At 36.6% G+C, this 12,300-nt stretch overlaps 1 protein-coding gene across 1 annotated transcript in view; it reads right to left on the reverse strand.

Annotated features, from left to right (window-relative positions):
- Nucleotides 1-12,300, reverse strand: part of LOC103180383 (transcription elongation regulator 1-like protein) — a 129,977-nt gene that overhangs the window by 53,834 nt on the left and 63,843 nt on the right. Inside the window, exons 2-3 of the mRNA XM_007896196.1 lie at nucleotides 9,257-9,348; nucleotides 8,403-8,491 (exon numbers count right to left, since the gene is read on the reverse strand). Coding sequence (XP_007894387.1) covers nucleotides 8,403-8,473 — 71 coding nt within the window. The 5' untranslated portion in view covers nucleotides 8,474-8,491; nucleotides 9,257-9,348. The remainder of the gene's footprint in view (nucleotides 1-8,402; nucleotides 8,492-9,256; nucleotides 9,349-12,300) is intronic.

The following is a 12,300-nucleotide window of genomic DNA, read 5'->3' on the forward strand; positions in this document are numbered from 1 at the left end:
ACACAAATTGATAAACTACAAGGAAGAAGCTACAGTGTGCAAGTCACTCTCTCTCCACCTATCCTTCCTAGATACACAGAGAATTATAGTTTATAAAATCTTTGTCACAGGATATTGGGCTTTCTAAAGTAATATTTTATACACTAGAAATGTGAAAAATCATCAGCTATAGATTGTGATTTTAATAGAGCATCGCCACATTCCCCAACATTTACCTCCACCCCAATTCATATACTTCTCTTCCTCCAGCCAACTATACCTATAAGATTCTCTTCCAACCATTCTGTGTCTCCAAAATTGCACCTCCCTTCTATATATTAGGCTTCCTTTCCTCCTACACCTTTCTGAGTTCACCCTTGCCTCTGTGTCTCGTGGATTCCCCAGTTTGGACTGTGATTCCTTTAATGTCCAGCTTCATGCTTCCAATTTCCCCATTTCCCTGTGAACCTTCTCCCACACCATTCCCGATCTGCTGCACACCCTCCCCTCCCATTTCACATCTCAAGACCCTCCTCTTCGACCGTGCTTTTGATCTCCCTGCTTCCCCCCCTGCCCTCTACACTCCCCGACCCCGACCCAGCTTGGGTCTGAAACTCTGTCTGTCCAGCACCTTGGGACATCCTCCTGACTCGAAAGGCAGTATACACATGTAATTTTGTTGTTGTTGTTCATGTCAACTTCAAACTCTTCTTCTCTTTCCTCCTTTTTGCTTCATTACTATATCTTCTCCCTATTAGAGCAATACTAAATGACAAGGAACCCAGATCATATGAACATTCTTTTGCACCAGTGCAAGTGGATTTCAATTGTCTGCAGTTTGCCATTTCCACACATTGCATTATACTGCAAGAGAAAGCCTCAGAGAGACAACTACAACAGTGAAGGGAAAGGATGGCATCAAGGTTGAAGCTGACATTAGAGAAAAAGGGTGATCTTGAGCCTTTATTATGGACCATTTGATACAGAGACAGACATAGTCAGATAACAAGGTGCGTTTGTTCACAAAATACCATTTTAGAGAACTATCAGCTACTCTTTTGCTACATTTTTGACATGTACACAATAATATGAAGCATCTTTCACCCAAAGATTAGTAGTCTGTGACAGAGATTAGAAAATATTAGTAATCTCAGCACAGACATTTCAAGTACTATTCTTTTGTACTCTAAACTTAGCGGGTAGATACAGAAAGCCAATGTGTGTGTGCCGAATGCTTTGTAGGAAACAAGCTACAGCGGGAATTGAAACATCAACTCAGAATAGATACTAGGTACTTGAGTTTGCAGCAGGATGCATACAATTACTCTACTGTTAATTTTCTACCCTCTAGACACAGTCATTCCACTATACCGAATAAAATAGGAACTCCCTATAGGATTTTAACTGTATTATGGTTTCAGATTTAAGGCAATGGGAGTAATCAAGACTCCCAGTTTAATGCATGTTTTCATGCATCGAAATACTATGCTTCACGTCTTAATTATTCCTCCAATCCATAATCTAAAGACTGAAAAGCCAAGCCAGGCACTACTTTTTTAAAATTATGTTGTAACTCTGTTTCTTTTAAAACTTGGGGATTGTACGGCACTGTGGGTTTTGAGCCTGTGTTATAGCAATAAAAACATGTTGAAAGAATATCAAAGGAATGATTTTACAGAAAATAATATATGGGAAACCAATGATGGGATTACAAAAAAAAGGCACCTGTACTGTTAACTTGACTGGGTGAGAAACTTTAGCTCTTGTTATGAAATCAAACTGCTGAGTAGGTGTAAAACTGAATGAGAGGTTTAGAGTAGACAGAAAAAAAGTGGTGTGCATTATTATGACTATTGTCCAGAGGCATTTTCTAATGGAAATTCCTAAGCGGCTGGTATATAATTTCTGATTCATGAATAAATTTACCGAATGTGGAGACGATCTGAAAATGAATGAGTTTTCACAATGAAATCTAGCCCCTGGTGCATTATTGAGATTTTACATTTTGTCCTCCTCACCTTCCCCCATCTGCCACTTGTTTTTTCAGCTAAATATCCTTGTCAGACAGAACAGCCTGTGGCACTAATTTCCTTACAGTCCACCATATAAGACAATGCCACAACAGTTGATTATCATGGGAACCTTTATCAGAACACCCAAAGAATTGTATGCAGAATAAAATGCCATCAGTAAGCGTGCACCTCAGCTAACCATCACATTTGATAATTTGCCATAACATGGCAGATCATTTCCTACACTTTCTATATCATATTGCAAAAACTTATTAAGAATCTTTCGATAAATATCTAGCCAGCAATCATATCTATCTATATTAATTACTACCATCAGTATTGCTTTTCAATAACAACAAATCACATTTGTATAGCGCCTTTCATGTTGGGACAATGTCCTAAGGTGCTGAAACATACCAAGCCACCACTTGCTTTCCCCACTATTCGTTAAGGAATCTTAAGCTGTTATCCCGGCTTACGTTGGTCACACTCTCACTTCTGAATCAGAAAGCTGAAAGTTCAAGCTCCAAGTCGGGACATAGAACTCATAGTCTAGGCTGACACTCCAGTGCCTTGCTGGAGGAGCCCACAATGTTGAATTCCATCCTTCGGATGAGACATTAAATCAAAGTTCAGTTTGTGGCTGTTCAGATGCACGTGAAAGATCCTACACCACTATTCGAGAAACAAAGAGAGTTTCTCCTAGTGTACTGGTCAACCATCCTCCAGATACAAATGGTCATTCACTTCATGACTGCTTGTGGGACATGCTGTATGCAAATTGGCTGTTAAATCTGCCTACAAATACAGTCTTTACAGTAAATCCTGTGAAGAGCTTTGGGACGTTTTGCTGATGTGATAAGGCACTATATCAAATGACGGGATTTTTTATTATAAATAACTTCACCTCATCGATTTCTTTGACAAACGGTTCTCTGCAGGGGCACAATCGATTAGCTGTAATATAAAATGGATTTACAAAACAAACGAGTAATAGATTGACCTTTAGACTGTGAAGGCTATTCTCCCCTACATCTTGTTAGAATTTACACTTTTTGTATGATGTTAGAATCATAATCGATGTTGCGAACGGGTTAACTTTTAAGTTAAGTGTGGGGGGCAACTGGATTGACTGTCATCGAATAGGACACATCTGGTTTTCTCTGTTTTTGAAAGAATAACGGACAGCTTTGGAAAAGGGCAGGGGGTCACCTCTTATCAGTAAATAACAACAAGCCCACAGAGGTAACGCTCCAAGGTACCGGTCGGCACAGGATCTCGACTTAGCAATAAGTCGCTAGATTCTGACAGGGCCTGCCAAGCGACAGAAGGCAACCCTCAAGAATAGCAACTAATGAGCAAGTTGCTTAAACTAGAGGACCTTGGTACCATCCCGAGATACTGATAAGAAATAACCAGTCACTTAAAAGGAATGTACTATTGATCCCACCTTACAAAATAACAAGCATCAGATAACAGGGGTCTTAAGGACAATGTGTATGTGTGCTGAGGCACGTACACCCCATGAGGTGTTCACGTGAACCCAGCATGATTTCGACCGGGTGATCTAATGTCCGCACCATGATTGGACGAACATCAGTATAAGAGTTCCGATAACTTTGTGTTATCATCCCGGGTCGCGGAGACAAGGATACGGGAGATGGGGCCATCCCGGGCTGCGGAGACAAGGATACGGGAGATGGGGCCATCCCGGGCTGCGGAGACAAGGGTACGGGAGATGGAAGACTGAGAGCTAGAAACACTAAGACTGAGGATATCAGATGGACGATTGAAAGCTGTAAGCAAGAAGACTGAAAGCATGACGAATCAAGCTTGTGTGTTGTAAAGATACAGTGTTGAACTCGAGATATCTACGGTGGTATTATTCTGTTATAAGATCTGTTGATTGTACCGGCCTTTGGTCTGACCCATCGGGATATTGGGGAATAACGAACGAATAATAATAAAACAGTCTGATATCTGGTTAAATGAATTAGACTTTAATTGCTTTAGTCATTGTTTCCTTACAGATTTGGCTGATTTTATTTTCTAACAATTTGGAATTCGGCAGGATACTCTGAATTAATACACTCGGCAGTTGACGTGTGTATGAGTCCGGTACGACCATAACTAGTAAATAGTTGGGACGGTGGCCGTGGTACTCGCAGAAATTATGTGTCCGGTACGATCGTAACTAGTAGATAGTTGGGACAATGGCCGTGCCTGCGGGCAATTAACCGAGTGTATTAACCCATTGGAATTCTGAGTATTAAAGAACCAATATAATCCATTTGAGCGAGTGTCTCTTATTTGGATTTTCTAACAATCTTTAGTAAGTTATGCTACAGAACAAAATAGCTACATTGTTATTTATATTGGATATTTTATATCAATCTGTTCTAAAATACATTTATTTGATGATATTTGTATATAGGCTGAAAATTGTATGGATATAAGATGGTCACACCATCCGTCAGTAAAAAGCTTTTACAAATTGCCTTGCGCTTCTGGTATTTTCAAAACAAAACAAACTAATTTGTATTCCTATTTAAAAGCACCTTGCAAGTGAGTCACCTGGGTTCAATTCCAGGCAGGGCGAAACCTTGGGCAAGTTTCCTTACTCCACACGCCTAATAATAATCCCTCCAAAACAAAACAATAATAAATTGGTCATTTTTAATCCACGACGTTTGTGGGACGTTGCTGTGTGCAATTGGCTGCCGTGTTTCACCCACAACTATAGCCAATTCACTTTACATTAGATTCTGTGAAGTGCTTTGAGACATCTAGAAGACGTGAAAAGTGCTATATCAAATGCAAGGATTAATATTATTTATGATTATTATTATCTGCAAGAACAACATTGAAAAATAGTCACTCTAGTGACTGCTAAACTTGATCTGACCAGGAAGACTGATGGCACTAGCAAAAGGAACTTTGTATTACTAATTTCACTTTCTCAAAATTTGTGTTCCATATTATGTTCCAGTACATCACAAAATGTGAGACACCTTCTCATTCTGATGACAAAAGTGAACTCTGGTAGTAATAGATACAATCCCAAACAAGCAAACTTGGAACCTAAGGCCAGGATACTAAATTGTACAGCAAAGATCTAAACAAAATACAAATGAGAAATGAAAATAAAAGTATTACAAGCTGTAACAGAACCTTGGGGTTCTTATTATTTTATAAACTACTCAAGCTTCACGCTTGAGATTTGCGATCGCAAAAGAACCCTCATCTGTATTTACAGCTTTGTACTCCCAGATAATTGTTATTCTGCATTCAAATAAGTACAGAGAATGCACATATGTGTTTTATTCAATATGATGTAAATGGTGTGTTTAATTTGGGGAAACAAATAAATTGATAAATATGACTAAGTCGGAATTTATGTTTCCACTGGTTTTTCAATTACGTTATCAAAAAAAATGACTCATTTATTATTCCACTCAAGGAATGGCAGCAAATTGGGACCAGGAAAATATTTTTAAATTTTTTTTCAGTAAATTAACACAACTATGCAACATGTGTATAAAATAAATGACACTGTTTTTTGCTGCAGTCAACAATAAAGTGAAACATTCATTGTATAGTGGCTAGACTTGTGTTCAGAAACATAATCAATTTGTTAAATCAATGATGTGTTTTTCATGTTAGCAGAACATTGTATTTACTATCAGGAGATAAGTTTACAGTTGCACAATTTCTCGTGTTTTTCAATAAAAATAGATTAACTGAAATGAAAAATTTCTTTATTGCAACTAATTTTAACTCAATATAGTTTGGTAGATTGATAGAGCAACAAAAGCCTACTGTAGGTGATTTCTCTTTTTGGCTCTGTTATTGAGTTACAAATCTGATAAATGTGTTAATCTTGATGAAAAAGTATTCATGTGAACAACCAAAATATTAAATGAAGTATAGTAAACATGAACGCATTTATATAGCGCCCTTTATGAGGGTTAGTGTCTCAGAGTGCTTAGCTTTGTTCAATATCTGTACATGTGGAGTCCTGTAGCTCAGTGGTTAGAGCACTCGCCTCGCAAGCGAGACACCCGGGTTTGATTCCCAGCAGGACGAAATGTTGGGCAAGTTTCTTTACTCCACACACCTCTGTTTACCTAGCAGGAAGTAAGAACCCGGTTGTTAGTCGATTGGAGGATCGCTTTTCCGGGGGTAATAATTCCTTCAAAAAAATAATAATAATTTGGTCACTCAATCCACGATGGGATGTGGGTAACACACCGTCCTTTCCTCTCTGGAACCTGTGTATGTATTGAGTTTACATTTAGAGCAGGAGTACATGAAAGAAACTCAGGCAGACTCAGAAGTTCAAAAGGCAAAATGGAAAATGCCCTGCAGTTCATTATTAAATGAAAAGGCTTGTTTACAAAGACCACAGGTCAGGTATATTTTCAGAGCAGACTGTTAATCTCAAAGCATATACTGGTTGATTTTACTTCACACCATTCTTTAAGTTAAGGGAAATCATGACAAATATGCCATTTCTTTTGAGTTCTGTGAAATCTGCAGTTTTAATTGAAATATCGTAGTACTGGAGATCTCAGCATTGTGATAGCTTTTGTTCCAAGAGCAGTAGTGGTTATGGAGGGGAAACACTGTTAGTTGGAGTGAATTGCTGGCAAGCTGTTGTCAGAGACGTGTCACTGAATTATTGGAAATCTGTGTTATTGCCATGGAATTTACACTTCTTAAAAAGAAATTCTTGCAGCAACATCTATTGAATATGCTAGTTTCCTTCTCATTTCCTTTTGCTATTTTCTACCAGTATTGTCTTCACTGACAAGGACTTCCATTCATGTTATCTTTGTTACACAAGCAAAGGTAAAATTCAACCAGATTAAATCAACCAGAATATTCTCCAAATGGTGCCTTCTGGTAGCATTAAACTCTACAGAATTGGACAACAAACACTATTTGTAATGCCAGCCAGCACAAATCACCTGCAGCAAAGCAAGTGAATTTAAAGCTTATTATTTGTGATGCAGTAGGACATTCATTGTCGGCATAGGTGATTTGCGCTGGCTGGCAATACAATGGCAACTCTTACATAAATGCAACTTGTTGCTGTAATGACAGCCAGCACAAATCATGGTATTTTGACAATGAGTGCGCTTGCTACATGGCAAGCTTTAAACTCATCCTGAAATGGTGTGACCTCGCCCTGTTAAAACTAGTTAAAACTCCAAGTTCATTTTGTAGCATTTAAAATGTTTTAAACTGCACAACCAGCAATTCATTCTTATAACTTTACATACTTTAAAACAAAACAACTTATCATGATAATAACATGGCTGTTTATGGAATACTGCTGTGCACAAGATGGTTGTTGTAAAGTTTGTAAAGTCATAATTGTTGATTGTGAATTGCTGTTAATAATTAGAATGATATTTAACGCTCTTTTATTTAGCTATTTAAGCAAGATGGTGAATACTGAATTAAAACAATTTTGTGCTAAAAATGTTTGCTTTTAACAATATCAACAGAAACAAAGTAAATTTTAAGTTAGGTAGAAGCATTTAAGTTAGATAGTAATATTTGCTTTAATAACAGTTTATGAACCATTTAAATTTAGATTACAAGTACAAATTTCTCTGTTATTTCCCTAATTCAGACATAGTGTATCTGGCAGTCCAAACTATGTTTAGGGAAGCTATCCAATCTAGAAATAATCTACACTTCAATAATTTACTACAATCCAACCATTCTGACAGATGTTCTGAATCATTTGTCGACTGGATGTGAAGGAATGAAGTCTTTAAATAAGGTATCATTGGATGCAATAACTTACTTCATGCTCCAGGTTCAGGTAATTATCACTGGTTATTTATTTTGATCTGAACAACTGTAACAGAAAACATTCTACAAATGTTTGGTACACGCAACAACAATAATTTTATTTTTTTCAATATTTTACAGTAAAACTGCACTTCTCAAATGAACAATTCGACCTTTTTGTCCCGAATGCACGAATCAGCAGAAATGGCACACGTGTGCTGAAATTTTAAATCGCTGAAAGCAATCTTAGATCAGACACCAGGAATGTCAGGATAAATCGACAGTTGGAACGGTTATCAGAAAGGATGATAGCGATTACGATGTTGAAATCATTTAAGAAGCAATTTGATTCTGCAATTGCAGCACGGTAGGTTTGGTATTGGAAGTGAGGATACAGTAATATTTACGTACGTTTATGACCGCCTGCTGACCCGAGAAGGTCAGTAAAGGTACCGATGTGTGAAGCTTGAATAAATTCAGTTAAGAATTTTGTTCAAGAATGGGAACAAGATTTCTTTGAAAAAAATACGTAAATTAGCTACTTGTATTATTCCAGATTAGAAATTGTACATGAATTTTCAGGTTAGAAATTATGTATGAACTTACCAAGGTGATCCAGGGACAGGAGTAGAAGCCACTGGTTTGTTCTGGCGACATATTGCTTCTTCTATGTTCATTTTTTTCTTTGAATTATTCTGAATTAAAAAAATGGAACATTAGCATTCTGGTAATCCAACAACTTTTTTTTATTTATCAAGCTGTTTCTCAGGTACCAGCCAAAGAATAAATTATGGACATGAATCTCAGAACATGATCTCCTTAACAGCTTTTCAGTGTCTGGAAATCCTTTGCCTAGTGAGTAGACCTTCAAGTCTGTCCATATAAAATGTTGTGTTGAAGTTCATGTGCTAGTGCCAGTTGCAGTACTGTCTGATGCCTCATACCTCTTCTATAATAATGATTCTCTTCTAAAATAATGCTGCCATTTTAGTATTTTGATGGTAAGTTTGACTCAATTAAAATATATATATATATATATAATTACAATATGAGGTAAAATAACAACTTGGAAGTCTCAGTAGACTTGAATTTTGAAATGAGTGATTATTTTGTGAGAACTGGAACTGTAGATTTTATGTGCATCTTAAATCTGTCAGCTGTTATTTGATTGTCCTCACAGCAGATATTTTCTTTTAATTGCCAAACTCTTTAAGATGGCTCGGTCACCACCATCATCAGGTCAATCTATAACGTTTGTATCCTGGCATTCAAATCCAACTTATTGCTAGCATCAACAATGTGTTTAATTTAAGTATTTAATATTCATGCATATCTTAATGCAGTGCTGCTTAGAAGCCTACTTTTTATGGACTGAAGCAGGTTAGTTGGTTTAAAATATCCAATGGCTTTGACATTGCTATTGATGTACAGATATGAACAGAATAAAAATAAAAACAAACCTCTTCTCCATGTTCACTTGACACTGTTTTCTCTGTTGAAAGAACTTTGGAAACTCCAGTGCAGATAGGTTTGCTTGACTGTATTCCTTTATCTATAAGATGAACAAAATACTTTTTGTGTTTGGAAATCTTAAGAGCAGCATGTGTTAATACACGTTTTCAAATGTAAAAGGTGCAGCTTTGAATATTTGCTTTACTTCTTTTGGTTATTCATGATGTTCCAGTTTGACTAAATGGTCTATTAACTATCCATGTTCACATTATGGGGTCAACCTGATGTAATCTTAAATACATCCAGTCCTTGTTTTAAGGAACAAGATTAAAATGTATTTTGAAATCTGCCCCACCCTGATGTCTGAATAAGGGTAGCTGCAAACTCACCTGTGAAATTGCTGCAGATGCTTACTATTGGGGAATCCTTTCTGTAAAGTTTAATTTACTCATCGATTGAAAAAAGTGCAACTGTTTTGTCAGTCATGAAATGCATATACATTTTTACAAAAAATACTTAATAACCTTGATATGTATGAGTTGCAAACAAAGTCAGCAACAGGCCCAGCAGGAGATGAATTCTGACACTATTATCAGATGACGATACTAAAAGACTTGATTTTGATTCTCTCTTGTGACAAGTTCACTACCATGAATCAAAATGGAACTGAACAAAATGAATGGTAGTATAATCAAATCAAATTACTGTAATTTAGCTCTTCAACTTGCTAATTAATGAGCTTCAGTTTTAATTCATCACAACGCTTTACAAGTAACAGCAAAATATTGGAACTAATTTCATTTTAAATAAACATTTTACATCAACACTGAATGACTTCAAGGTCCTGTAGTTATGAATCTTGTACTTTTTATTTAAATATATATTCTGCCAATAAACAAACATTCTCTTATTTCCTACACTTATGCTTAAATTTCCACTGAATTACATTCAGTAAGCGAAATTTACCAAAAGTATTTTTGTAGATGCTATATGATATATAAGAAAATTCTTAAACCAACCTTACCTTAAAAAAATGTTGGGGGTTATGTCAAAAATCAGGAAACTTTTTTTATTATTAGATATATATTTTGCAGTATCTAATAATAACATCTGTTGACACGTCTGGTAGATCCAGGGATAAAAAACTGGACTAAGATTTGAATCCCAAGCTTAGCCATCATTTGAAGTTGGCCATTTTCTGTCATTGAATGATATTGTCTCATGGCTTGGGTTACAAGATGGAGTGCCTTGTGCTGACAGTGATGGAGCACTCCACCTTCAGGGAAGCAAAAACAATTGTCATGGAGATCCATCTCACTCTATGAAGCAGACCTTGTCAGCTGATACAGAGGAACACTGATAGTAGATACAGACACGTTTGCAAGTTAGAATATTCTTCACTTGCATCTGAACAAGTCAATGAAGATGGTTGGGTCCTGTATTTTTATTTTGCTTACATCTTCATTTGTTTACAACTATCATTCAACACAAATCCTTGGTGTGATTTTTAGCTCATACACTACTGTTTGTGGCACAATTTCCTTCCCCCTCTATTTTTGGTTTTCAAGATTTATGATTCTGGTGAATTCTTGTTATTATTATGATGATGAATTCCATCCGCCCATTGATGCGAGGAGAACTGGATAGCCAGAGGCAGACATCTGTACAGATTCTTCACACTATACTTATAGCCAAAAGACCTTCTTTTTTGATCGTGCTCCCGGTCACCAACCCCCTCCCTCTGGCTCAGCGTCAGACTACACCACTGGGACGCTGCGCTGCATTAGAGCGCTGTATAAATGCAAGTTGTTGTTGCACTTAATAAAATGATAACCACAATTTTTTNGCCTCAATAATATTGCTTGGTATTATTTCAGATATTTTTTCCCCCAATGGATTTACATGGATGAGGAAAATATAAGCAGGTTATTCAACTTGTGAGAGCAGAACTGGAGACAATTTTGAATGGAAAAACTCATGTACCCATTGAAAATCCTATTGTACAAATATTCCTTAAAACCAAGATATTCAAGAACAAAACAAATCTTCACATTCAACCCTGACTTTCTTTGCTAAAAAGACAGCATTGTATCTCCCCTCCATCCCACCATCAATCCAACCCCAACAGTACAGAAATAATGTGTCCTGTAGAGTATTTGTTCATTTCACTTTGCACTTAACATTGTCCACAACTATTCTCAACATAAAAATCAGAAATTTCATAATTGCCCTTCATTCTAGGTTGGAACATTTAAAACAAATTACGTTTGAATAGCACCTTTCATGTCAGGAGATGTATAAATTTAGTAATCATAATTAGCTTTGTAGATGTTAAAATAATATTGTTTTCCCTAATAGATATTAAATTATATTATTTCCCCTCCACCCAACTCCTCCAGTCTCCCTGCTCACACCAGACTATATATGTTCTGTAGTCAAGAAGGCTGTTGCTGAATAGCTGTTCCACTGAGATTCAGGAGAGTGGCTCTATTGGTTTCCCATCTTCCCCGACAGAAAGCATCTGGTGACCATTTGTCAACCCTCTATACTAGTATAACTGTGATTAAAAACCCTTCAATGCAGGGATTGAACCAACAGCTCCCCACCCTCTGCCATGGTGCCACAGCGAATAATCCAAATTGTTTACCACTATTCTCCCTGTAAATGTTATATTACAGGCAAGTTTCAAAAGTTAGTTTATTCCACAATCGGAGGGCTAAAATAATACGTTAACATAAGTAAATCACGTGTTTTATAATTGCAATCCTATTGTAGGTTAATTGAAAGTCGTTGACATCTTACTTCGCACACAGGATTAAAAGATTAGAAACAAGCATACAAATACTGAAATACTTAATTTGGTTGCTATCAAACATGGTTTGTTCCAAGTGTGCTTTTACATTTAAAACAGAAGATTGAGACTGGATCAGTAATGCACCACTGAACAACGTTTTTTTCCAAATGACAATTAAAAACAGAATCTAAACACAGAATATTTGGCACTCACAACACATTCATTATATCTCAAATACTCTCCCACGTTAAACATGAT

The sequence above is a fragment of the Callorhinchus milii genome, unplaced genomic scaffold (assembly GCF_018977255.1).
Source record: "Callorhinchus milii isolate IMCB2004 unplaced genomic scaffold, IMCB_Cmil_1.0 Scaffold7, whole genome shotgun sequence".
NCBI classification, from domain to species: Eukaryota; Metazoa; Chordata; class Chondrichthyes; order Chimaeriformes; family Callorhinchidae; genus Callorhinchus; species Callorhinchus milii.